We start from the raw sequence: 25936 nt of genomic DNA on the forward strand, positions 1-25936 counted from the left end.
GAATTCCTGCACCTGTGGGACCGCAGAAGTGGCCCAGGGGTCGTAGAAGCGGTAGGGAGTGAGGCAGGCTAGAGACGCAAGTGCGAGGTTTGTGCCGCATCTCCGAGATCGCAGAAGCGGACTTTTGGTCGCAGGTGCGACTCCGCAGATACGAAGGCAAGGGGGCTAAAGGGGGACCGCAGAAGCGGTCAAGTGGCCGCAGGTGCGAGAGGTCGCTGGGCAGTGTGTTCTTTTAAGAACGGGATTTGGCCCATTTCCTTCCATTTTAACTTGGTTGGGGCGATTTTGGAGAGCTTCAAGGGGAGATTTTCATCAAGAAATACAAGGTAAGTTATTCCTACCTATTACAAGTTAAATAAATAGTTTCTATATGGATTTAAACATGGAAATTTGAAGAAACTTGGGATTTTGGTAGAAAACCTAGAATTTGGTATTTTTGGATTTTGACCACGAAATTGGACATGGAATTTGGAATAAGTTATATATTTTAGTTCGTGGTGTTATGGGTAAAGTTTATCTTCAGAAATTTTCTGAATCCGGGCACGTGGACTCGAGGGTTATCCTTGTTGGCTTTTGAGCGAAGTTGGGAATCATTTTAAAATTTGTTATATTATACGTATTAGGGTATGTTTAGATTGGTTTGCACGTTATTTGACTAGTTTTGAAGAGACAGGCATCAGGTTGAGGTGTTTAAGTGGCGTTTGAGCTGGTTATGGAACCTCGGAGCGAGGTAAGTCTCTTGTCTAACCTTGTGAGGGAAAAACTACCCCTATGTGATATTTATTGTTATGTGCAACTAGTTGTGGGTGCTACGTACGCACGAGGTGACGAGAGTATGTACGTAGCTAAAGCATGTTTATGTCGGGGTAGACTTAGGATCTTATTTTGTAATATTTGAATTATTTGAACTCATGTTGCTGGCTTAATTAATTAAAGTTATAAATGAAATTGATTTAGAAATAAATATATGTATACTAGGCCAAGCCTTAATACTTTGAGTTGTGAGCGAGTTATTTGAGAAACGGTAAAGATTATATACATTGTGTACCCATGTACGGTATTGTAAACACGTGTCTCGTAATTCGATAGCTTCCTTCCTTTTCTTATGGAGCGGGCCGAATGCCTCAATAATATATAGATGCATCTATGGTTCGTGTTGCACGACCCTCGGTAGTGATCGGGCCGAACAACCTCGGCAGAATCGTGCGTTGTATCGCTAGTAGTCTGAATATTCACGAGCTAAACTTTCCACCGATGCCCGGTATTTTATATGGTATTCCTTACTTATTGATAATGACACTTGACATTTTTCCGCGATGATAAGGTAGAATACAAGATTTAGAAATTTATACTTTGAAAGAAGAAATTGGAAGATTATGTAACTTACAGATTTACCCCATCATTGTCGTGTGCCTCATATCTGCTTATGTTTTATTATATTGCTTTATTAGACCTTTATTAAGTGTCGACGTCGACCCATTGTCACTACTTCTCCGGGGTTAGGCTAGATACTTACTGGGTACTCGTTGATTTATGTACTCATACTGCACTTCTGCACTAAATGTGGATGTAACGACCCGGCCGGTCGTTTCGAGAATTATAGCCATGTTTCCCCCATTGCTGCTTCTTTTGTGCTTTACAGCTGTATTATGTCTTACCGGGTTGGTTGGTTCAGGTCCGGAGTGGTTTTGGAGTGAATTGAGACACTTAGTCTCTTAATTGGAAGCTTAAGTTGGAAAAGTCGACAGGACATCGACTTGTGGGAAAACGACCCCGGGTTTAAATTTTTATGGTTCTGTTATCTCCGGTAGGTGATTTTGGACTTAGGAGCGCGTCCGGAATGTGATTTGGAGGTTCGTAGTAGAATTAGGCTTGAATTGGTGAAAGATGGAATTTTGACAATTTTTGGCCGGCAGTGAAAATTTTGATATCGGGGTCGGATTGAATTTCTGGAAGTTGGAATAGGTTCGTGGTGTCATTTTTGACTTGTGTGTAACATTTGAGGTCAATCGGACGTAGTTTTGTAGGTTTAAGTGTAGTTTGTGGAATTTGAGTGTTTAGAAGTTCTTTAGGCTTGAATTAGGGTGTAATTCGTGTTTGTTGTCTTGAGTGATTCGAAGGTTCGACTAAGTTTGCATGGGGTTATATGACTTGTTGGTATGATTGGTTGAGGTCCCTGAGGCCTCGGGGTGATTTTGGGTTGTTAACGGCTTGATGGGAGTTAAAGAATTGCAGTTGAAGCTGCTGCTACTGGTGTAACCGCACCTGCGGAGTGGGAACCGCATGAGCGAGCCCGCATAAGTGAAGGAGGAGCTGCAGATGCGTCTAAGGAGGATCTGGGAAGAGGGCGCAGGTGTGATGGCATTCCCGCACTTGCGATGGTCGAAGAAGCAGATTTAGGGTCGCATGTGCGAGTTTGGACCGCATGTGCGATGTATTTCCCGCACCCGCGAAGACCGCAGATGCGGTCACTGGATCGCATGAGTGGAGGCTGAGTTTAGGGATTTTTCCGCAGAAGCGGGGAGTTGCCCGCAGATGCGGAAATGGAGTCGCACGTGCGATAAGTCTGGGCAGAACCTATAAATAGAACACTTCGCGATTTCTCACCATTTTCATCATTTTGAGCTCGGATTTTGGGGATTTAAAGAGAGATTTCGGAGTAATCACTGAGGTAAGTTCCTTGTGCCTATTTATCTTCAACAATGGTATTTCCTCACTGATGTTACACCTAGTTGGTGAGTGTTTGAGGTGAGATTTGGGAGATTAGGGCTTGGGAATTGGAGAGTGAATTTTGGGGTTTTGGAGGGGCAATTGAGGTCGGATTTTGATAAATTTGGTATGGTTAGACTCGTGAGTGAATGGGCTTTTGGGTTTTGTGACTTTCGTCGGGTTTCGAAATGTGGGCCCGGGGGCAAGGTTGAGCCGATTTCGGATTTTGGACTATATTTTAGTAGTTTTCTTGTGGAATTGATCCTTTTAGCCAATATTGATTATCTCGTACTGTTTGTGGCTAGATTCGGGGCATTTGGAGGCCAATTCGAGAGGCAAGGGCATTTCGGAGTAGGATTTCTGTGCGGTTGAGGTAAGTAACAGTCTTAAATCTGGTTTTGAGGGTATGAAACCCCGAGAATTTGTATGATGTGAATATTTGGAGGTGACGCACATGCTAGGTGACGGGCGTGTGAGCGTGCACCGCGAGGGATTGTGACTTGGTCCGTCCCGTGAGGCTGTAAAGTCGAATAACCATTGTTATTACTTGTTTTTCCTTGTCTTTGAACAATTGACTGCCTTTCATGTTAGAAATCATGCTTAGACCATATGATATCACTGTTGGGACACGCAACGGTCGAATACTTGTTGAATTGACTACTAATTGTTGTCTTGTACTCAGTCACAGTCTTACTTGTGTGTTATATCTCCGTTCCCTCTCATTTCTTGTTGAAACTTGTTGTATTCTCGGTTTGGGCTAATTATTATGAAATTTTGTGAGCCTGAGGGGCTGGAGAGGTTAGTGACTGAGATAGGGCCTGAGTGTCGAGTTGCAAGCTGTGAGGTATATTGGATCGGGTTGCACGCCGTAACAATATTGGATCGGGTTGCATGCCGCAACAAGTGACTTAGACAAGGCCTAAGTGCCGAACTACGAGTTGTGAGGTATATGGATCGGGTTGCACGCCGCAACAATATTGGATCGGGTTGCACGCCGCAACAATATTGGATCGGGTTGCACGCCGCAACAATATTGGATCGATTTGCACGCCGCAATAAAATTGGATCATGTTGTGCACCGCAACAATATAGCGCTTGGGCTGAAGGAGCCCCTCCGGAGTGTGTACACCCCCAGTGAGCGCAGGTACCTATTGAGAGTGGGTATTGAGGGCTGAGAGCCGAGAGTTTGAGCTGATGAGATGAGTTGAGTGACTACTGCCTTGAGAGGCTATACTTGCTTTTATTTATTGTTGCACTTAGTTGATGTCCGATGTTGTTGTGAAATTTCTGGAAGATTCATATCTGTTTTACTTGGGCTCGAACTGATTTGACTTATACCACTGGATTTGAAAGCATGTTCACTCTTTACTGAAAACTTTTGATATGAACTATATTTTTTATAGCTCATCACTGCTTCTCAGTTCCTTATTTAATTTTGTTACTTACTGAGTTGGTTATACTCATACTATACCCTGCACTTCATGTGCAGATCCAGGTGTGTACGGTTCTGGTGGTCGCAGAGTTCGTGCACGGGCTGATTATCGGAGACTTACAATGTAGCTGTTGGCGTCCGTAGTCCTTGTTTCTCCTTTCTTATTATCTTTTCTCTCTTGTATTGGCATTTGGCACAGACTGTAGTAGACTCTGTTTTGAGATTAGTTATTAGATGCTCATGACTTAGTGACACCCCGATGTCGGGCTATTTTTCCGCACTTATGTTTTATTTGGGTTTTACCCTCATTTTTATGAAAAACTCCAGTTATTTTAAATGTCTTAAATCATTTCTGTTAAATTCTGAAAGTGTTTTGGAAAGGTCGACTTGCCTAGTATCACGATAGGCGCCATCACGATCGGTTAGGTTTTGGGTCGTGACAAGTTGGTATTAGAGCCTAGGTTACATAGGTCTCACGAGTCATAAGCAGGTTTAGCAGAGTCTTGCGGATCAGTACGGAGATGTCTGTACTTATCTTCGAGAGGCTGCAGAACCCTTAGGAAACTCCACATTCTTAAACTCTTGTCTGCGAATCTATTGATTCTAGTAACTAAAAATCTGTTGATTCATTCTCTCACAGATGGTGAAGACTCATACTACTGGGCAGGATGGACAGCCACCAGTACCACCAGCCAGGGTCACGAGGGGCCGAGGTCGCGGTAGGGGCAGAGGTGCATCCCGCGGAGCAGCTGGGGCAGTAACTGCAGATCCACCAGTTGCCTAGTTGTTGATGCACCAGCCCAGGCACCATCTATGCCTATTGTGATTCCATGACTTCAGGAGGCCTTAGCTTAGATTCTGACCGCGTGTACCAGTCTTGCTCAGGCAGTCTCTATTCCGGCCACAGCAGCCACTTCTCAGGCCGGGGGAGGCGCTCAGACTCCCGTTGCCCGCACACCAAAGCAGGTGGTGCATGGATTCCAGATACCGGGGGCACCACCAGCCCAGCCGGTTGCAGCTGCTTAGGACTATGTGGTTCCTGCTATGCTTGAGGATGAGCAGCATAGATTGGAGAGGTTTGGGAGACTCCAACCTCCATCTTTCAGTGGTGCAGAGGAAGAGGATGCACTGGGTTTCTTGGACAGGTGTCAGAGGATACTCCGTACAGCAGGTATTTTGGAGACCAGTGGGGTCTCGTTCACTACCTTTTAGTTCTATGGGGCTGCATTCAGTTGGTGGGAGGCTTACGAGAGGCGTAGGCCGGTCGGCGCAGTGCTCCTTACCTGGCAGCAGCTCTCCGTTATCTTTCTGGAGAAGTTCGTGCCTCAGTCCCACAGAGAGGAGCTGCATAGACAGTTTGAGCATCTTCATTAGAGTGATATGTCTATGACACAGTATGAGATGTGATTCTCGGTGTTGGCCCATCATGCTATCTGTTTGGTTCCCATAGATAGGGATAGGATCAGGAGGTTTAAAGATGGCCTCACTTATCAGCTACAATTGCTTATGACCAGAGAGACAGTGCCTGGTGCTACTTTTGATGAGGTTGTCGACATTGCTCGTCAGATTGTGATGGTTCGTAGTAAGGAGAGAGTTGAGAGGGAGACCAAGAGGCCTCGTGGATAGGGAGTATTTAGCGGTGCTCCTTCTGGGGGTCAGTTCCAGCACGGTAGAGGTCGTCCTTTTAGACATGCCCAGACGGCTCGTCCAGGTCACCGTGGTGCATCATCTGGCCATGGTTCTCATAATTATCAGCAAAGTCGTTCATCTCTCGGTGCCCTCCTAGCACATAGTTCATCCTGTGCTCCATCGGGTCAGGTTTCGTTTATGCCAGGTCCTTTTGCCAGTTATCCCGATGCTTGGAGCTCGCTTCAGTCCCCTACACCAGCACCGGGGAGTTGTTATGAGTGTGGGGAGTTTGGTCACATGAGGAGAGAGTGTCCCCGTATAGTGGGAGGTCCAGCTCCGCAGAGGAGCCAGTCTATGTCATCAACACCAGCCCCTCCACCAACCGCTTAGCCAGCCCGGGGTGGAGCCCAGTCAGCTAGGGGTCGCCCGAGAGGGGGAGGGAGATCAGGGGGTGGCCATGCCCATTTCTATGCCCTCCCTGCCATACCAGATGCCGTTGCTTCAAATAGGGGTAGGCATAATACCGACCGAATCGCAAATTTTGGTTTATTCGATTTCGGTTTTTTGGCTTATTCGGTCGGTTTGTGGTTTATATTTTCTATAATTTCGGTGTTCGGTTCGGTGCTCGATTTTGCAACTTCAGTTTTCAGTTAAACCGAAAAACCGAAGTTTTCTAATATGGGTCCTAACCTCTGGGCTCCTTTTAAGTTGTCTGGCCCAACTTTTCCACATATTTAAATTATAAAATTTGAAGCCCAAACACAAATAAAGTCCCACATTCAAAAATTATCCCTTTTTATTTGAAAGAAGTTTTAAAACTAGACACGGTTTCAAAAAAAATTACATAATCCTAGCATCATAAGGAGATTTACATAGATGGCAACAGAATGTTTCTTTCCATATCAGAAACTTATAACAAACAAAATCTCTCACTTGTAATCACGCTTTTTCCATATCCCATCCAAACCCTTTCTCTTCTTTTTTTTCTAAATAAGTATTAATTATACAAAATGGTATAATAACAGAATAACACCAATATATTTATGATAATTTTGGTATTTTCATATTTTAATTAGAAATATTTTATTATATGAATGATATAATCTCGTTTTCGAGTTTTAGTTGCACTAAAACATGAAATTAGTCATATTTTTAGTAGAAAAAGTCCTATTTAAAAGCTCAATACGACAAGACCAAACCGACCGAATTGAACCGAAAATTGACCGAATCGAATTAGCAAACACCGAAGAAACCAAACTAATTTTGGTTCGGTTATTGGTGCACCAAATAGAAAACCAAAAACCGAACAAACTGAACCGAACTTCATGAAAACCGAAGCAAACCGGCCGACGCCCACCCCTAGCTTCAGATGCTGTGATTACAGGTATTGTCTCAGTTTTCCATAGAGATGCCTCTGTATTATTTGACCCCGGCTCCGCTTATTCATATGTTTTCTCGTATTTTGCTCATTTTTTGGATATGCCCCATGAGTCTTTAGTTTCATCTGTTTATGTATCTACTCTTGCAGGTGATACTATTATTGTGGATCACGTATATCGGTCATGCGTGGTGAATATTGGGGGTCTGGAGACCAGAGTGGATCTTTTGTTGCTCAGTATGGTGGATTTTGATGTGATATTGGGCATAGATTGGTTGTCTCCATGTCATGTTGTTCTAGATTGTCACGCTAAAATTATGACGTTGGCGATGCCAGGGTTGCCGAGGGTTGAGTAGAGCGGTTCTATAGACTATGTTCCCAGTAGAGTGATTTCATATTTGAAGGCTCAGCGGATGGTTGAGAAGGGTTGTTTATCCTATTTGGCTTTTGTGAGGGATGTTAGTGCAGAGACTTCTGCCATTGATTCTATTCCGGTGGTGTGTGATTTTCTAGATGTGTTTCATGTAGACCTGTCGGGCATGCCGCCTGACAGGGATATTGACTTCGGTATTGATTTGGTGCCGGACACGCAGCCCATTTCTATTCCACCGTATCGTATGGCACTGATAGATTTGAAGGGGTTGAAAGGACAGCTTTAGGAACTCCTTGATAAGGGGTTTATCGGCCTAGCGTGTCACCTTGGGGTGCGTCGGTTCTATTTGTAAAGAAGAAAGATGGTTCTATGAGGATGTGCATTGACTACAGGCAGTTGAACAAGGTCACAGTCAAAAACAAGTATCCTTTGCCACGTATTTATGATCTATTTGACCAACTTCAGGGGGCGAGGGTGTTCTCCAAGATTGATTTGAGGTCAGGTATCACCAGCTGAAGATTCAGGATTCAGATATTCTTAAGAGAGCTTTCAGGACCCGATATGGCCATTATGAGTTCCTTGTGATGTCTTTTGGGCTGACTAACGCCCCAGCAACGTTTATGCATTTGATGAACAGTTTGTTTCAGCCTTATTTGGACTCGTACGTTATTGTATTCATTGATGATATCATGGTGTACTCTCGTAGCCAGGAAGAGCATGCCCAGCATCTGAGGATTGTATTACAGAGATTGAGGGATGAGAAGCTTTATGCAAAGTTCTCCAAGCGTGAGTTTTGGCTCGGTTCAGTGCATTCTTGGGGCACGTGGTGTCCAGTGAGGGTATTCAGGTGGATCCGAAGAAGATAGAGGTGGTGCAGAGTTGGCCCAGACCGTCCTCAGCTACGGAGATTAGGAGCTTTCTGGGTTTGGCGGGCTATTACCATTATTTTGTGGAGGGTTTTTCATCTATTACATCACCCTTGACCAAATTGACCCAAAAGGGTGCTCCATTCAGGTGGTCGGATGAGTGCGAGGAGGGCTTTCAGAAGCTCAAGACTTCTTTGACCACAACTCTAGTTCTAGTTCTGCCATCAGCTTCTGGTTCCTACTCAGTGTATTGTGATGCCTCGCAGATTGGTATTGGGTGTGTTCTGATGCAGGAGGGTAGAGTAATTGCTTATACTTCGTGCCAGTTGAAGACCCATGAGAAGAACTATCATGTCCATGATCTTGAGTTAGTAGCTATTGTTCACGCCCTGAAGCTTTGGCGGTACTATCTGTACGGGGTTCATTGTTAGATCTACACTGATCACCAGAGTTTGCAGCATCTGTTAAAGCAGAAGGATCTTAACTTGCGTCAGCGGAGGTGGTTGGAGCTTCTCAAGGACTATGGTATCACCATTCTGTACCATCTCGGGAAGGTCAACGTAGTGGCCGATGCCTTGAGTCGTCGGGCGGAGAGTTTGGGGAGTTTACATATCTTCCAGCAACAGAGAGCCCCTTGGCATTGGATGTTCAGGCCTTAGCTAGCCAGCTTGTCAGATTGGATATTTCGGAGCCGAGTTGGGTATTGGCTTGTGTGGTCTCTAGGTCTTCTCTTTATGATCGTATCATGGAGCGTCAGTATGATGACCCCCATCTGCTCGTCCTCCAGGATAGGGTTCGGTGAGGTGATGCTAGAGATGTGACTATTGGTGATGATGGCATGTTGAGGATACAGGGCCGGATATGCGTGCCCAATATGGATGGGCTTTGGGAGTTGATTCTTGAGGAGGCCCACAACTCGAGGTATTCCATTCATCCGGGTGCCGCGAAGATGTACCAGGATTTGAGACAACACTATTGGTGGAGGAGGATGAAGAAGGATATAGCTGGGTTTGTGGGTCGGTATCTCAAATGTCAGTAGGTTAAGTATGAGCATTAGAGACCAGGTGGCTTGCTTCAGAGGTTAGAGATCCCATAGTCGAAGTAGGAACAGATCACCATGGATTTCATAGTTAGGCTCCCACGGACTTCGAGGAAGTTCGATGCTATTTGGGTGATTGTGGATCGGCTGACTAAGTCCGCGCACTTCGTTCCAGTTGGTACTACTTACTCTTCATAGCGGTTGGCTGAGATTTACATCCAAGAGATTGTTCGCCTTCATGGTGTCCCAGTTTCCATCATTTCAGATAGAGGCACACAGTTTACATCGCAGTTTTGGAGGGTCGTGCAGCGAGAGTTGGGTACTTAGGTTGAGTTGAACATAGCCTTTCACCCTCACACGGATGGACAATCCGAGCGCACTATTCAGATATTGGAGGACATGTTACGCGCTTGTGTCATTGATTTTGGGGGTTCATGGGACCAGTTTCTGCCGCTCGCGGAGTTTGCATATAACAACAGTTATCAGTCGAGCATTCAGATGGTTCCATACGAGGCTTTATATAGGAGGCATTGTAGATCTCCGGTGGGATGGTTTGAGCCGGGTGAGGCTAGGCTCTTGGGTACAGACTTGGTCCAGGATGCATTAGACAAGGTGAAATTGATTCAGGAGCGGCTTCGCACAGCACAGTCTAGGCAGAAGAGCTATGCTGACATGAAGGTCCGTGATGTGTCTTTCATGGTCGGGGAGAAAGTTTTGCTGAAGGTATCACCCATGAAGGATGTTATGAGGTTTGGGAAGAGGGGCAAGTTGAGCCCTCTGTTCATTGGGCCTTTTGACATACTTTAAAGGATCGGGGAGGTGGCTTACAAGCTTGCCTTGCCACCTAGCTTGTCGAGTGTGCATCCAGTATTTCATGTTTCTATGCTTCGGAAGTATATCGGCAATTCATCCCATGTTTTGGATTACATCACGGTTCAGTTGGATGGTGATATGACTTATGATGTGGAGCCGGTGGCCATTTTGGAGCGGCACGTTCGGAAGTTGAGGTCAAAGGATATAGCTTCAGTGAAGGTGCAGTAGAGAGGTCAGCCTGTGGAGGAGGCCACTTGGGAGACCGAGCGGGAGATACAGAGCAGATATCCACACCAATTTGAGACTCCAGGTATGTTTCTAGACCCGTTCGAGGATGAACGTCTATTTAAGAGAAGGAGGATGTACCGACCCAGCCAGTCATTTCGAGAGTTATAGCCTCGTTTCCCCCATTTCTGTTTCTTTTGTGCTTTACAGCTGTATTATGTCTTACCGAGTTGGTTGGTTCGGGTCCGGAGTGGTTTTGGAGTGAATTGATACACTTAGTCTCTTAATTAGAAGCTTAAGTTGAAAAAGTCGATCGGACATCGACTTGTGGGAAAACGACCTTGGACTTGAATTTTTATGGTTCAGTTAGCTCCGTTAGGTGATTTTGGACTTAGGAGTGCTTCCGGAATGTGATTTGGAGGTCCGTAGTAGAATTAGGCTTGAATTGGCAAAAGATGGAATTTTGGCAATTTTTCGCCGGCAACGAAAATTTTGATATCGGGGTCGGATTGGATTTCTGGAAGTTGAAATAGGTTCGTGGTGTCATTTTTGACTTGTGTGTAAAATTTGAGGTATATCGGACGTGGTTTGGTAGGTTTCGGCGTAGTTTGTAAAATTTGGAAGTTTAGAAGTTCCTTAGGCTTGAATCTGGGTGTAATTAGTGTTTTAATGTTGTCTTGAGTGATTCGAATGTTCGACTAAGTTCGCATGGGGTTATATGACTTGTTGGTATGATTGGTTGAGGTCCCAGAGGCCTCGGGGTGATTTCGGGTGGTTAACGGCTTGATGGGAGTTAAAGAATTGCAGCTGAAGCTGCTGCTACTGGTGTAACCACACTTGCGGAGTGGGAACCGCAGGTGCGAGCCCGCAGAAGCGAAGGAGGAGCCGCAGCTGCGGCTAAAGAGGATCTGGGCAGAGGACGCAGGTGTGATGGCACTCCCGCACCTGCGATGGTCGCAAAAGCGGATTTAGGGCCGCAGGTGCGAGTTTGGACCGCAGGTGCCATGTATTTCCCGCACCCGCGAAGACCGCAGATGCGGTCATTGGATCGCAGGAGCGGAGACTGAGTTTAGGGATTTTTCCGCAGAAGCGGGGAGTTGCCTGCAGATGTAGAAATGGAGTCGCAGGTGTGATAAGTCTCGGCAGAACCTATAAATAGAACACTTCGAGATTTTTTACCATTTTCATCATTTTGAGCTCGGATTTTGGGGATTTTGAGAGAGATTTCGGAGTAATCACTGAGGTAGGTTCCTTGTGCCTATTTATCTTCAATAATGGTATTTTCCCACTATTTTTCCACCTAGTTGGTGAGTGTTTGAGGTGAGATTTGGGAGATTAGGGCTTGGGAATTGGAGAGTGAATTTTGGGGTTTTGGAGGGGAAATTGAGGTCGGATTTTGATAAATTTGGTATGGTTAGACTCGTGAGTGAATGGGCTTTTGGGTTTTGTGACTTTCGCCGGGTTTCGAAATGTGGGCCCAGGGGGGCGGGTTGAACCGATATCGTATTTTGGACTATATTTTAGGAGTTTTCTTGTAGAATTGATCCTTTTACCCAATATTGATTATCTCGTACTGTTTGTGGCTAGATTCGGGGCATTTGGAGGCCGATTCGAGAGGCAAGGCCATTTCGGAGTAGGATTTCTGCGTGGTTGAGGTAAGTAACAGTCTTAAATCTGGTTTTGAGAGTATGAAACCCCGAGAATTTGTATGATGTGAATATTTGAAGGTGACGCACATGCTAGGTAACGGGTGTGTGAGCGTGCACCGCGAGGGATTGTGACTTAGTCCGTCCAGTGAGGCTGTAAAGTCGAATAGCCATTGTTATTATTTGTTTTTTCTTGTCTTTGAGCAATTGACTGCCTTTCATGTTAAAAACCATGCTTAGGCCATATGATATCACTGTTGGGACCCGCAACAGTCGAATACTTGTTGAATTGACTGCTAATTGTTGTCCTGTACTCAGTCACATTCTCCCTTGTGTGTTATATCTCCGTTCTCTCTCATTTCTTGTTAAAACTTGTTGTATTCTCTGTTTGGGCTAATTATTATGAAATTCTGTGAGCCCGAGGGGCTGGAGAGGTTAGTGACTGAGATAGGGCCTGAGTGTCGAGTTGCAAGCTGTGAGGTATATTGGATCGGGTTGCACGCCGCAATAATATTGGATCGGGTTGCATGCCGCATCTCTCTCTCTCTCTATATATATATATATATATATATATATATATATATATATATATATATATATATATATATATATATATATATTATTGGATCGGGTTGCACCTAGCGGTCGCTGAGTTCGTGCACGGGCTGATTATCGGAGACTTACAATGTAGCTGTTGGCGTCCGTAGTCCTTGTTTCTCCTTTCTTATTATCTTTTCTCTCTTGTATTGGCATTTGGCACAGACTGTAGTAGACTCTGTTTTGAGATTAGTTATTAGATGCTCATGACTTAGTGACACCCCGATGTCGGGCTATTTTTCCGCACTTATGTTTTATTTGGGTTTTATCCTCATTTTTATGAAAAACTCCGGTTATTTTAAATGGCTTAAATCATTTCTGTTAAATTATGAAAGTGTTTTGGAAAGGTCGGCTTGCCTAGTATCACGATAGGAGCCATCACGACTGGTTAGGTTTTGGGTCGTGACAGTGCAGGATCTGACAGGTTCATTGATGATCACCTTGGCGCATAGACGCACCTGTTGAGGAGACTTTACGTGAGTTGCATTTCAGGCTACGCATCGCAGCCCACCGAGTCTCCATTGTACTATTTATTTTATTCTGTCTTATTACATTCGGGACAGGTGTTGTATTATTATTGTACTCCTTAGAAAATGCTCATGCATTTATAACATCGGGTTTTGGGGGTTCCTACGGGTTATTTGTTATTGTAGTTGTATAAATCTTATCACTTACTCTGTAAAAATCTATTTCATACGAGTTAATTAAGGCAAAGTTTTGATTTCAATTACGAAAACGTGTAAGTAAGTTAATAGATCACCGTTGGCTTGCCTGACGGCGATATTAGGTGCCATCACGACCTTTAGCGGATTTTGGGTCGTGAGACTATATATGCAATATAATATTTTTGTACTTGGAGACATCCGTACTTGTTTGTCCGTACAAGCACGAAAGCACATTTGCAAACACTTTAAGTATTAACTCGAAACATGTTTTTAGAGAAAGTCCCTCAAGAAGAGTAAGTTTTAATCGACTTACATCTCTTTTCCTTTATTAACATTCACAAGCTTTCAATCCTCTTGCATCGTTTCAATGTTGATTAAAATGCTCAAAAATCACCAACAAGTTGATATCTACAATTAGATATCCTAATTACATCAAAATATGACCTAAAATATTTATCAATAACCATTTATGGCTCATAAGTTGGCTACAAGCCTCCAACAACTCAAATCGCCGAATAGAGTCACATGCTAGTCCATTCAACTTCATTCTTATATTTTAATACCCATTCGAAGTCATTAATAATACTACATCAATTGTTTAATGCCACAAAGTTATTATCCATCGTCTTCCATAATCAACACTTGCAAAATATACAATTCGGGCGATTACTTAGTTGATCACCTATAACTTTTTCTAACAAATAGTTCCATAGGTTCATTGTATTCATCAATTTCATCGCCAAGATTACTATTCATTTTCTCTCTTATTTTCTCAAAAGTACTATTCATGCCATGAACTAGAGTTTTATAATCCAATCTTTCAACCATTAAAACTTGTAACAAATGCTTCAAATACTTTTAATTACTCATAATAAACGAGGTTGAAGCATTGGAATTACCGCTAGAAGATCAATCTTGACAAATCACAACTTTGGTGATTTTTGTGTTCTTGAGGATTTGATGATGAAATCTAGTATTTGGTTGTAAGAATGATATTAGAATTCATGTATATTGAGTAAGAATCAACCCAAAATATCATTAACAATTTACCTTAGTTGGTTGGACTTGATTTGAGCTTAAATTCGCCACTTTACCTTAAGAACCCTAACCCCCAATACTCAAAATACTCTCTTCCCCTGATTTTGTATTTATAGGCCCAGATTTCTGGGTCTTGGATGCGGCCCCGGATGCTTCGCATCCCCAGTTCACTCCTCTTCGAAGTTCGGATGAGGACTCGGACACTATGGCAATACTTCACTGCCAGCCTTCGGTAATTTGATCATAACTTCTTGTAGGAATATTCAAATGACAAACGGTTTGAAGCGTTAGAAACTAGACTCGAAGACCTCTCATTTGATAGGTTGTCCCCCACATAGCTTCTTATATATATATATATATATATATATATATATATATATATATATATATATATATATGTAGATATACTCATCCAAAGTTAGGTCTTGTGCGTACTCATTTGGAACTTTAGTCTATCATGTAATTTTCAACTTGACTTGGACTTAGGGCTATCTATAGACCTCACATCACTTATAATATGCATTGTACACTTATTATCATATCCAATTAATATCCATCATATTAATAGTCCTCGTTTGCACATAAAATAATATAATTAGCACACATCAACTTTCTTAATAGAGTTTAAGCACTTCAAAATTTTTCGGGGTGCTACACAATACCCCTATACATAAGTTAAAATAATACTAAAAGTGAATTCTTCCCCCATAAAAAACTTAGTTCGGAATACATGAGATTCTGACAAAAAAATAAAGAAATAAAAGGTATAATTAGAAAGCACTTGAAATAAAAATGATATCAATTTGAATAAAAATCTTAAAAAAGAAGAAGATAGAAGTATCATGTTTTGAAGGATTTATTATTCACTTTTAGTATTATTTTAATTTTTATATATGAGTATTGGGTCAGGTGGCCCAGGTTGAGTTGGGTCATCCCTATTTTAAGCAAATTATTATTTACTAGACTGAAAAAAATAAAAAATACAAAATAAAAAAATACTACCGATCACTATGATTTTTGTGTGAGTTAATAAAAGTTGTATAATTTTTGTGTGAGAAAACATAATTATATGACTTTGGTGAAAAAAATCATAGTTATATGATTTTTGTGTGAGAAAATAAAGTTATATGACTTTGGTAAAAAAAAAAATTATAGTTATATAACCATTTGTGAAATTTACCATTTATAGTCTTTCTTTACATCAAAAGATGTTTAACTACAGCTACATGAACAATGACAATTTATATATTCGCCCTTAAACGTAAAATTCAGTAACAATTTATATAACTGGCTCCAACATGCTTTAAATTCATGTCATACTAATTTTTTAAAAACTAGACAATTTTGATTTCAAATTTGCATTTTTGAGCAAACTAGATTAAGTGAATAAACATTATAAATTTATTCCTTTTTTCTCCCAATAAAGGAATTAGGTTATAAAACTAGCCGTTAGAATTCAGAACACCCTATTTGCGCAGCCCACCCTAACGTTCAAAAAAACTCTCTTTTCCCAAAATCTCTATATATATTCTTCACAAAATCCCTTTATATTCTCAATCAAAATCTCTCTCAACCCTTCTCTCTTCTTCTTCCCCTTCAGTTTCTAAAAAATAATCAAGAAGAAGAAGAAGAAAATACTCTTCAAAACAAAAAAAAATCCTCTCTTTTTTCTGTTAAAAAAAACATTCTTGAAATTAGAAAGCGTTAAAAATTTAGATGGCTACAATGAACAGTGGGAACAACAGCAATACTCCGGCAACTGCTCAAGTTATGCCTTCTCTTAAACAGACATTGCCTACTGCAAAAACTGTTGATACCCAGTCTGTTCTTAAAAGGTATATATTTAAGAATTTATTGGTGTAAAATTAATTTTATGCATCTGGATATGTTAGGGATGTGATATTTGTTGTTATGCGTTTAATTTCTTTATCTGCGGTTGGTTTTTGCAAAGTTTTGAATCCCCTGTGTAAATCGTTCAGTTTGATGTTCAAATTGTGCTATTTCTGCAAATAGTTAGGGTTTGATGATTTATGTATCCGGGTATGTTTGTGATGTGGTTCTCGTGTTTATGTATTGCATTTCTAATTTTCCTGATCTGGATTATAAGATGATTACTGATTTGATCCGTATGTGGATCAGTCATATCGATTTTTAAACTATCAGTCATATAGATTTTAAAATATATGTTATTTTCTTGAAATAACTATGCCTTGCTTGAGCCAAGGGTCTATCGGAAATAGTATTTCTACTTTTGCAAGGTAGGGGCAAGGCTTTGTACGCACTACCCTCCCCAAACCCCAGTTGTGGGATTACACTGGGTTTGTTGTTGTTGTTGTTGTTGTTGTCGTCGTTATTTTCTTGTAATGTTTTTATTAGCGATTTATTGAAATGGTGGATTTTGGTAGTATATACCTGTATGTTTGATGTGGTTTTTAGTGCTCATGTATTTTGGTCTCTTGATCTGAGGTTTTGGGGATGTTTTTGATCTGTATGGTGAATGATTGATTCAGTTAGTAGGTAAGTTAGCTAAGATTTTTAAGGGGTTTTACTCACAAGATATATTTTATAAGCTATGTTGCGCGGACTCTCCAAAATGTTGCTGCACCCATGTTGGATTCTCCAAAAATGCAACACGCACCCAGCGACATTTTCGGAGAGTCCGGGCAACATAGATTATAAGTGGTGTTTTTCCATTGATGTTGAGTTACTGGTTTCTTCATATGAAGTTAGTAGTTTCTGAATACCATTTCTAGGGGAATAGCATGATATAAGTTGAGCTTAAATGAAGAAGTGAGGATTCATATAGCCGAACCTAACTTGTTTGAGACTAAGGCGCTCTTGTCATTATTGTCATTCTTGTGTTTGTAGGGAAAGAGTGGTGTTTCTAGTATTTGATTTTGGTACGTTACTGTTGCCTGAATGTATAAAGATTGATGTGTCTAAGTAGCTCCTGAGAAGAGTTGATCTGTTTAGGCTATGAACTCATGACTCTCAGCTTATGTTGCATAAGTTGGGATATCAATATTCCTTGTTTCTCAAATTTTTTGCATACAATAGTTAAATTTTTGAGCACTTATATGTTTCAGTGTTTATATTTCATGTTATTCACTATTCTGATGAAGGTTTTTGTTGTTGTATATAATCAGGTTGCAGTCTGAATTGATGGCTCTAATGGTGAGGAATCTAAGATATCTAATACTTTTCATTTTTACTTCTTTTTGAGAAATATCCTTTAACTTAAAGTTGTTTCAATTGATATTTTAGATGAGTGGTGATTCTGGGATATCTGCATTTCCTGAAGAAGACAACATATTTGTTTGGAAAGGGACAATAACTGGTAGCAAAGATACAGTTTTTGAAGGAACAGAATACAAGCTCTCTCTTTCATTTCCTGCTGATTACCCTTTCAAACCACCAAAGGTTAAATTTGAGACTGGTTGCTTTCATCCTAATGTTGATGTCTATGGCAACATCTGCTTAGACATTCTTCAGGTAACAGCTCGACGGTCTCATCCACAGCCAGACGCAGCCTTTGTTTAGTTGTTTCATCTGTACTTGGTATTTTCGACACAAAACATAGATATACAATGAGTTCTGATGTGTGGAAAACTATATTATTACAGGATAAGTGGTCATCTGCTTATGATGTGAGGACTATACTTATCTCAATTCAGAGTTTGCTTGGAGGTTTTTGCCTATGCAATTTTCTGACATTTTCCACTTTGATATTATCATCTTAAATATTCTCTAATATCTTTTCTTGATATCCTTTTCTGAATGTATCAGAGCCAAACATAAGCTCACCTCTAAACACTCAGGCTGCAGCTCTTTGGTGCAATCAAGAAGGTAAATCCTTAAACTTCTTGTAAGTTCAAATTATGAGTATAACTTAGCAACTGTTCTTTTTAACAAGTCATTGCCTTTTTCTTTCTTTCTGCAGAATACAGAAAGATGGTTGAGAAGCTATACAAGCCTAGTGCATAGCTAGCTTACTAGTGCAGGATTCCATTTTTCTTCATATGGAGCAAACTTAGTTGGAACTGTTTCATTGCTATTTTTTTCTTGTTGATGATATTGGATAATCCTCTCTTATGAGAAAGAGGAAACGCTGTACTTTTATGTGATATAGAGTATCATTTCAAATTTTATCTCTTCTTTCTCCAATTCCTTGGTGTGTTATCTAAATACTGAAATCATGTCAAAATGCTGAAACTAAGCCAATATGGGGACAAGACAGTATTGTTAACAGATCTTGATAGGATATGTGTAAATTGCATTGTCTACCATGGCCCCTTCTTCTATCTGATCAATGGACTAAGATTCTGATCTTCTATAGCGACTTTCGGACCATTCCATTCATCATCTTCTTTATCCCAACTTCTCCCTCGGTCACTGAGACGGTTTACTCAACTCCATCTTGGAATCACATTGCCTCTCATTAGCGAGGCAACGGAGGATTTCACCATGCAATCGAGTTTTGATTTAGGCATGTCTTTTGCGCCAAACCTCTGCCAACCGGAATTAGATTTGAAATGAGTACAAAAGGAGTATTGGTAATGCGACATGAGAACTCTCCTCTCTCAATTCAGAAAAGACACTACAATGCGGACCTAAGCCCTGATTGTGGAAGGTATTATAGAGTCGGTATCTTCCATGGCCTTTAGCAGTTCAGTTTCACTATTTCTCAGGAGTAGTTTGTATTGCTAGTAGGCAGAAAATAAGTAGTGTCTTCATTTCTGGGTGTGCCATGGGAATACTTCACGATAATGGAATGCACGCATTAATAATCTATATTATTATCTTAGTAAACAGTAGCATATCAACATAGTAATGAAACAGTTCGTTGCTAAGTTGGAACTTAGTAGAATTGTTAAGCCGACCACCAGGTCGTGAAAATTACCGAGATAATTCTTTTTTCCATAGTCTTGGGGCTATTTACAACTAGCCAATTAAGTAATCTCATGTTTGCACTGCATCTTTGATGCGGTTATCGATTTTGCCGAGAGGTCACAATTGCCGCGAGCAAGACGAGGCTTTTTGTGAGCGACATCCACATTGAGAATTCATATATATCCATATTGTCAAGGCATTCACTATTGGAACAAGCTTAAATTGAGCGACATCCAAATTGAGAATTGATATAGCCAACTATTGGACTGAGACAAGCTTAAATTGAGCGACACCCAAATTGAGAATTGATATAGCCAACCCCAACTTACTTGAAATTGATGCGTAACAGTAACAGACGGTTAAACAAAATAATAGGTACAGGGATGGTTATTCATATGCCAACTGCTATGGAGGAATCTTCGTCAAACTTTGGTCAAACCAAGTGAATATAGGAACAATAATCCTTATAATTAGATTGCATTAGTACTATTTCATAGTTCCACAGGTACAAAGCCAAAATTTGACAAGAGGAACATAGTTAAAAACATTACTTTGATTAATACGGTAAAGCCAGCAAATGCTAAAACCATGTTAATTATTACCAGAAGTTCAAGCTAAAAACATAACTCTTTTAACAGACGGTTCCAACAAGACTTGAAAAGACCTCTGCATTATAATTCTATAATACATTGATCGTTGAACGCATAAATCTCCTCAAGGGTTCTCTAAGGAGTTGAAAAGCTAAACATGGCAGATCTAAAGCACCCAACAGAATTCTCTTCGATCTCGATGATTGTTCCAAAAGACTATATGATGTTTGAGTAGAATTAATTCTTCGAGGTAAGCTGCCTCAAGTTATACTTGGACAATTCCTTGTACTTTTCAACAACTCCAAGCAAGCATACAGTCTGCAAAATATGAAGAAAACATCGATCAGATAAGTCATTTTTCTTTAACATTTCAACCAGAAGTAATGGACATCAAGGGTGTAAAGAACTAATTATTAGGAGTAGTTTTTTCTCTAATGATATATCCAATTATCTCCTATCAAAGATTCTTGATACGATTCAATCTCAACATCATTGTTGAATTTAAACCTTGCGAATAGGTTCCGCATGTGCATCAGGATAGATGAACAGATAAAACACCTAATTAATGATATATAATGCTATTGCTGGAAAGTAAATTATACTCTTCTTTCCATCTGAATGGCTATAGTAATGCCTTTTGCTGGCTTCATCAACGACGCCATTACAGGGTAGGAAGATGGCTAGTATGCCTTCAACACACTGCCCCAAGTCATGGACTATACGGACCTACGAAGAGAATATAATCTAGCTTTCATGGCACAACATTCGTTTGCACATAGTAAAGCTAAACTCTCATGGGGGATTTACTGGGAGTATTAGACACTCCTTTGACAGTTTATTCTTCCTTGGTGTTAGCTGACTAGTAGAGTATCTAATGCTGAATGCTTTGCATATATCAACGAAAAGAGAAAATAGGAGTAGTACAGCCAGGGCCAAAAGAACCGAGTTGTTTGTACGGTAGAGAAATGCAAAAAAAACTATAGAACACATTTATAAGCAAAGATGTGTACCTTGACTATCTGAACCACTATGTTTATCTCAGGGTTGCTAAGATCAACTTTGTGAGGTGAAGGAACAGATTTAGCCACTGTATCAATGATTTTCATCTTATTAATTCCAGTATTTGCTCGAGCTTCATAAAGCACTGCAAACTGTGAGAGAATATTGATTAGGCTAGAGATTTGATTCTCTTCCAAAAATATGAGTTGACTGCAACATAAATGCAGTTCACAAAACATAATATCATCCTATTTTCACATCTCTGACACTTGAGTCAACAAAAGTTACAGATAATTATATTTCATAAAAATATATTGAAACCAAAGCATGTCCAAAGAGAAGTGGATATCATGTAGCTAAAAGATCCTGGATCAATTAAGTGCAAGGCCTCTTGCAAATGCAGAATACATCCACAAAAGTGATTGTTAAGTTTCACTATCATTTCTAGCTATACATTCAAACATTAGAAAGGTTTCGATGACATTCCAAGAGAAGAGGCTTCATAGTGGAAACAATGGCCTAGGAAGTATGAATATGACCTTTTTTGGAGTGTCAGTTTCAGCAGGTAAGTACTGTTCAACAAGAGGCTTTATTGCTCTTCCAATTTCCTCCTCTGATGCATAACATGTTACTTCAATTGGTAACACTCTCAATATGAACCTGTTGAAGGCTATGACATTCTTGAGCAAGAGATATTAAACAAAGTAACCTGCCTCACATAAAGTGAACATATTTATAGAGCTGTCTAGGAATAAATTTTAGCAGATAAAAGAACCTTGATACGTGTCTCTTCATCGAGGCAAGAGAGGACATCATATGTTGAATGATTTCCTTAGGGTTGGGATCTCCATCTTTCTTGCGCATTTGAACAAAAACAACACCATTGCAACCTGAGTCGAGGTAGTTAAAACGCCTCTGTTTTAAGAAAGAAAGCAATGTATTACGAAAATATTTCCAGAAACAAGTAAGAAGAACTACATTGAACCAAACAATTTGTTAACCGGTTCACAAAGTTATCCGCTAGAGTTGGTGCTTTTTGATTAACTCAAATGAGAAGCAACAGACAAAAGCACATTTGTACAAAAGTTAAAAGTACAATAGTATTCAGACAGAGAGTATCTTATACCAGTATATAGACCTATGTCAACCACACATTCAAAGGGGAGGAAAACAATCTCACCCTTTCGGTGTGAGATTATTAAGACATTTCGTTCCATTGTGCTCAAATAGAAATGGCCCTAACAAACATCTATCATGGATGAGCAGGAGACATGCAACATAGATACTTGTTCACACATAAAATTAGCCATGAGTAATATACTTACCTAGCACAGGAACTAAAGTAGTAGCTTACGTGAAAAAAATAGAAATAATTACATCTAGTTACCTTACTTTTGTCTCCCAACTCAGCAAGCTCAGCTTCAATTAGTTTATCAACAGATTTCTCCTCTGTCTTACCAACAACAATATTTCCAGCTTTTGGTGCTTCTCTTTCCACACATTGTTTCTTTGAGGGTGGCTCCCCCACTTCACTATCTTTCTGTTTATGAGTTGTCTCTAGCTCCTCTTTCTTATCAGCATTTCCTTGTATTAGCTCATCGGCAGAGGTGTTGTCCTTGTTTTCAGGCCCTGATCCACCATTTTTCAAGCTGCCTATTTCTTCATCAGTTTTCTCCTGATTCTGCTCAATTTTTGATGTCTCCTCCTTGGTCTGGTTCTCATCATTTCCTTTGTCTTCATCACCTTCACCACCATCATCATCATCACTACTAGATGAATCAGAATATGTGAAAACAATCTTTTTGTTTTTAGGTTCTTCTGATAATTCTCCATGTCCTAAACTTGAACCTGTCCCCTGTACCAGCTCATCGTAAAACTGCACAAAAGGGAAAAAAATCATGGGTCGCGCCTACGACAACCTACATAAACCGAACAAAGAAAGAAGGCGGCGGATGCTTTCTATTGTTTTGTCCTTCTCCACGAATCAAGATATGAGGCAAGCTTCGAATCTGAACAAAGGCTCAAAAAGTCATACTGGAGGCCAAAGATATTTTGAAACAAATTCTTTTACAGTTTTTAATTTTCAAATAACAAGTATCCCTTTTTGACATTCTTTAGATAACAGGAAAAATATCTACTACTTGGAAATAGGTTTGTCTTGTTATTATGCTGGTTTTGAACCTATTGCTTTTCGAGGAGTTTTTTGACCTTATCATAGATTCATAACCAGTAAAAATATAAGGAACTTTTAATATTATTATTATTATCATTACTATTATTTATATATATTTAACTTATTTTTCACTTTTTATTTTTATTTGGTATGATAATGACATGAGTTGAGCTTAAAATAGAGAAACAAGGCCAGGGCGGTGGATTCATATAGTCGACCAGATTGTTTTTGGAATTGAGGCGTAGTAAATATTGTTAGATAACAGGTAAAGCATAAGGATCAGAAGTCTCATGAAAAAAAAAATCTAGTTCACAAGTGCGCTTTCTAAACTCTTCACAGACTACCTTATGAGCTTGTCCTTTCTGGTGTTCGACATAAGAATTTGTCTTACTAACAGACATTGAACCCTTGCAACAAACTGAAGTCCAAAATAAAAGAAGTAATCATCGTTACACAATAACTAACTTTTTCCGTTCTTTCTCAGTCTAGCTTCATAGTTAGAACTAAAAGAAATATTTGCAGAGAGTAATTTCTAATCGGATGTACGAACGACCAAATGTCTGGATCAATGCAGTTACTCGTACTTTGTCAATAAAGGAGGTAAGTGTGGTGTTCATTCAAAGAAAATACCAACTTCTAATATTCTACTGACGTTTCGAAAATATCAAAACTTCATTTCTTTTAAAAAAAATATAAATTACTATGTCTCAATTATATGCAAAAATTAGTAAAATTAACCCTCATAAGCAAAACAAAAAAAGAAAGTTTAGCTAGCCAAAATGCAGAAATGAATATCTTCACACACATAAACAGTAACTTGAAGATAATTATAAAAAATAGAAACTTTTTGGGATTTTGAAACATACAGAGTCAATAACATTAACAGCTTCTTGAGAGGCTTGTCTTTCTCTTCCACCATCACATGTTATATAAAACCCTTGTACTCCTGGCCTTAAAGGGTATCCACCTTTCTTCACTGTTTTCTATTTTATGCACAAAAACCCATAATTAATCACCAATTTAAAAATAAAAAAAAATAAAAAAGCACTTAGCTCCCGCGCATAGGGTGAGGAGGAGGGCCGGACCCACAAGTGTCTATTGTACGCAGCGCTACACCTCATAATTAATCACCAATTAACCTTTTAAAAAAATTACAGCACTGTAATACGTATATATATACATGTGTTTTACATCTATAAAGATAGAAAAAGACAAGGAGTATAAAGGGGTTACATTGTTGGGACGATAACGTTGCTTGTTCTTTGTTTTGTTGGTAGCTTTCGGCCTTGATTTGTTGTCTGTAGCCATTGAAGAGAAGGAGAGAGTTAAAACAGTGACTGCAGGAGAAAAGAGAGTGACTTTTGAGAAAAATATCATATGAGGTTTTAAGAATTTTATTTAGAGATGAAATGGGCCTAAGCCCATCAAAAGATAAAGGCCCAATTAATGTTTTGAACTCAACATTAGCTCAAACTAAGCCCATCAAAAGATAAAAGCCCAAATAATATTTTGAATATAAGTTAGCCCAAAGGTAGACCACTTGGCATATTGGCTTCTCTCCCACTTTGTCTTCTTTTTTTTTTTGTCCTGACCAATGGTGATGACCCCAACCTAGCTTGAAATTGAGGTATAGTTATCGATAAAATGATCGTGTCTGGATTAAATTGTGCGCACGTTGATTGTGACATTGGTTACCTAATAAAAGAGATTAGCATTTTGATAGATCGATTGATTGGATCGAAGTACGAAGGGGTTGATTAAAGTTTGAGATTAGCCCAAGACTAAGGTCGAGCAACTAGCTTCTACAGAATTGGACGTCTATCTATCTCACCACGCTCTCTTACTCCTATAAAGGCCGGTAGAAGGAATGCTGCTCATCTTTCTTACGGCTCGGTACTGTATCGGTATCGATACCGGCAGGGCGAATGTAGAATTGACAATATGAGTTTGAGAGTAGCTTTGTATATGTCACAAAAATTGATTTAATATGTATAATTATTAATTTAGAACTCAATAATTTAAAAAGGTTAGAATCCAGAACTCATAAACTTCAAGATCCTGAATCCGCCTCTAGATACATGGTATTACCTTTCTTTTTTACGTCTCTCATGATCTAATTTAAGCTTGCTGTGACAATTTAAGGAAAAGAAGAAAAGTGAAGGTTTAGGCAAAAGATTTTCCTTTTATTTCCTATTTCTATTTTAGATTTTTGTTGTTAATTTTGCTTCTATGCAATTTGGAAGAAAAATTTAATTCATTTAATTATTTTTAACGATAGCGAAAACATGGGCAGAAAATATACAGTGCTTATTTCTTTTCCCTTCTTTCCACAAGTAATTGTTTCCATATTTCCTTTGATTTTTTAACTGGTACTTTACAAAATAAATTATCAATCACAGTTTATTCAGTAATCATTATACAGATGGTAATTACTTCCGATTAGATCAATATGCTTCCTTCAATGAAAGGACGACTTTACAGGCCTGTCAGTAATTTCACAAATATACTTGGGGTGAAATTCAGAAATAATCAGATTTACAAGTGATAATTAAAAAATAATCACAGTTTCAAAAGTAATCGAAATTTATCTATTTTTCATGTAAAGATAAATTGAACGAAAACATTGTTCAAAATCCTGAAAATATTCCAGCATAATATACTGAAATTCAAATTTTTTACATGTGAACTTCCAGCATAATATATTGGAGTTCCAGTATATGTGTTGAAGTTCCAGCATAATGTGCTGGATTCCGGCATAATATGTTGGAAGTTCATACACAGGTGCACCAATCTCCAGTATATTATGCTGAAACTTTCAGCGTTGCAGCAAAATAGTGACTATTTTTCAATGACTTTGCAAACACTGACTATTTT

The 25936-nt window shown here is 39.7% G+C and overlaps 2 protein-coding genes across 3 annotated transcripts; one reads left to right on the plus strand and one right to left on the minus strand.

Annotated features, from left to right (window-relative positions):
• The first annotated feature begins 15965 nt into the window (after positions 1-15965).
• Positions 15966-18558, plus strand: LOC107782018 (ubiquitin-conjugating enzyme E2 20-like). The gene is made up of 6 exons (XM_016602852.2): positions 15966-16245; positions 17557-17584; positions 17675-17902; positions 18034-18097; positions 18197-18256; positions 18351-18558. The coding sequence occupies exons 1-6, from the start codon at positions 16127-16129 to the stop codon at positions 18392-18394; spliced, it is 543 nt and encodes a 180-aa protein (XP_016458338.1). The 5' UTR covers positions 15966-16126; the 3' UTR covers positions 18395-18558.
• Positions 18559-19835: 1277 nt separating this feature from the next.
• On the minus strand, positions 19836-24422 carry LOC107782019 (uncharacterized). 2 transcript variants are annotated; one of them, XM_016602853.2, is made up of 7 exons: positions 24296-24422; positions 23929-24045; positions 22277-22765; positions 21665-21804; positions 21429-21549; positions 20901-21041; positions 19836-20208 (listed from the first exon to the last, which is right to left on the minus strand). In XM_016602853.2, the coding sequence occupies exons 1-7, from the start codon at positions 24368-24370 to the stop codon at positions 20128-20130; spliced, it is 1164 nt and encodes a 387-aa protein (XP_016458339.1). In that variant the 5' UTR covers positions 24371-24422; the 3' UTR covers positions 19836-20127. The 2 variants fall into 2 exon arrangements, with proteins under 2 accessions (XP_016458339.1, XP_016458340.1); XM_016602854.2 differs by lacking the exon at positions 23929-24045.
• Positions 24423-25936: the final 1514 nt, after the last annotated feature.

This window comes from Nicotiana tabacum, chromosome 9 (assembly GCF_000715075.1).
Source record: "Nicotiana tabacum cultivar K326 chromosome 9, ASM71507v2, whole genome shotgun sequence".
NCBI classification, from domain to species: domain Eukaryota; kingdom Viridiplantae; phylum Streptophyta; class Magnoliopsida; order Solanales; family Solanaceae; genus Nicotiana; species Nicotiana tabacum.

What these genes read in the sequence shown, in the direction of transcription:
- LOC107782018 (XM_016602852.2), top strand. Translation starts at nt 16,127, where the DNA reads ATGGCTACAATGAACAGTGGGAACAACAGCAATACTCCGGCAACTGCT. An exon ending in CTGAATTGATGGCTCTAATG is followed by an intron (nt 17,585 to 17,674) that starts GTGAGGAATCTA and finishes TTGATATTTTAG; the next exon opens with ATGAGTGGTGATTCTGGGAT. An exon ending in TCTTTGGTGCAATCAAGAAG is followed by an intron (nt 18,257 to 18,350) that starts GTAAATCCTTAA and finishes TTCTTTCTGCAG; the next exon opens with AATACAGAAAGATGGTTGAG.
- LOC107782019 (XM_016602853.2), bottom strand. Translation starts at nt 24,370, where the DNA reads ATGGCTACAGACAACAAATCAAGGCCGAAAGCTACCAACAAAACAAAG. An exon ending in AACGTTATCGTCCCAACAAT is followed by an intron (nt 24,046 to 24,295) that starts GTAACCCCTTTA and finishes TGCATAAAATAG; the next exon opens with AAAACAGTGAAGAAAGGTGG. An exon ending in AGTTGGGAGACAAAAGTAAG is followed by an intron (nt 21,805 to 22,276) that starts GTAACTAGATGT and finishes TTCTTAAAACAG; the next exon opens with AGGCGTTTTAACTACCTCGA.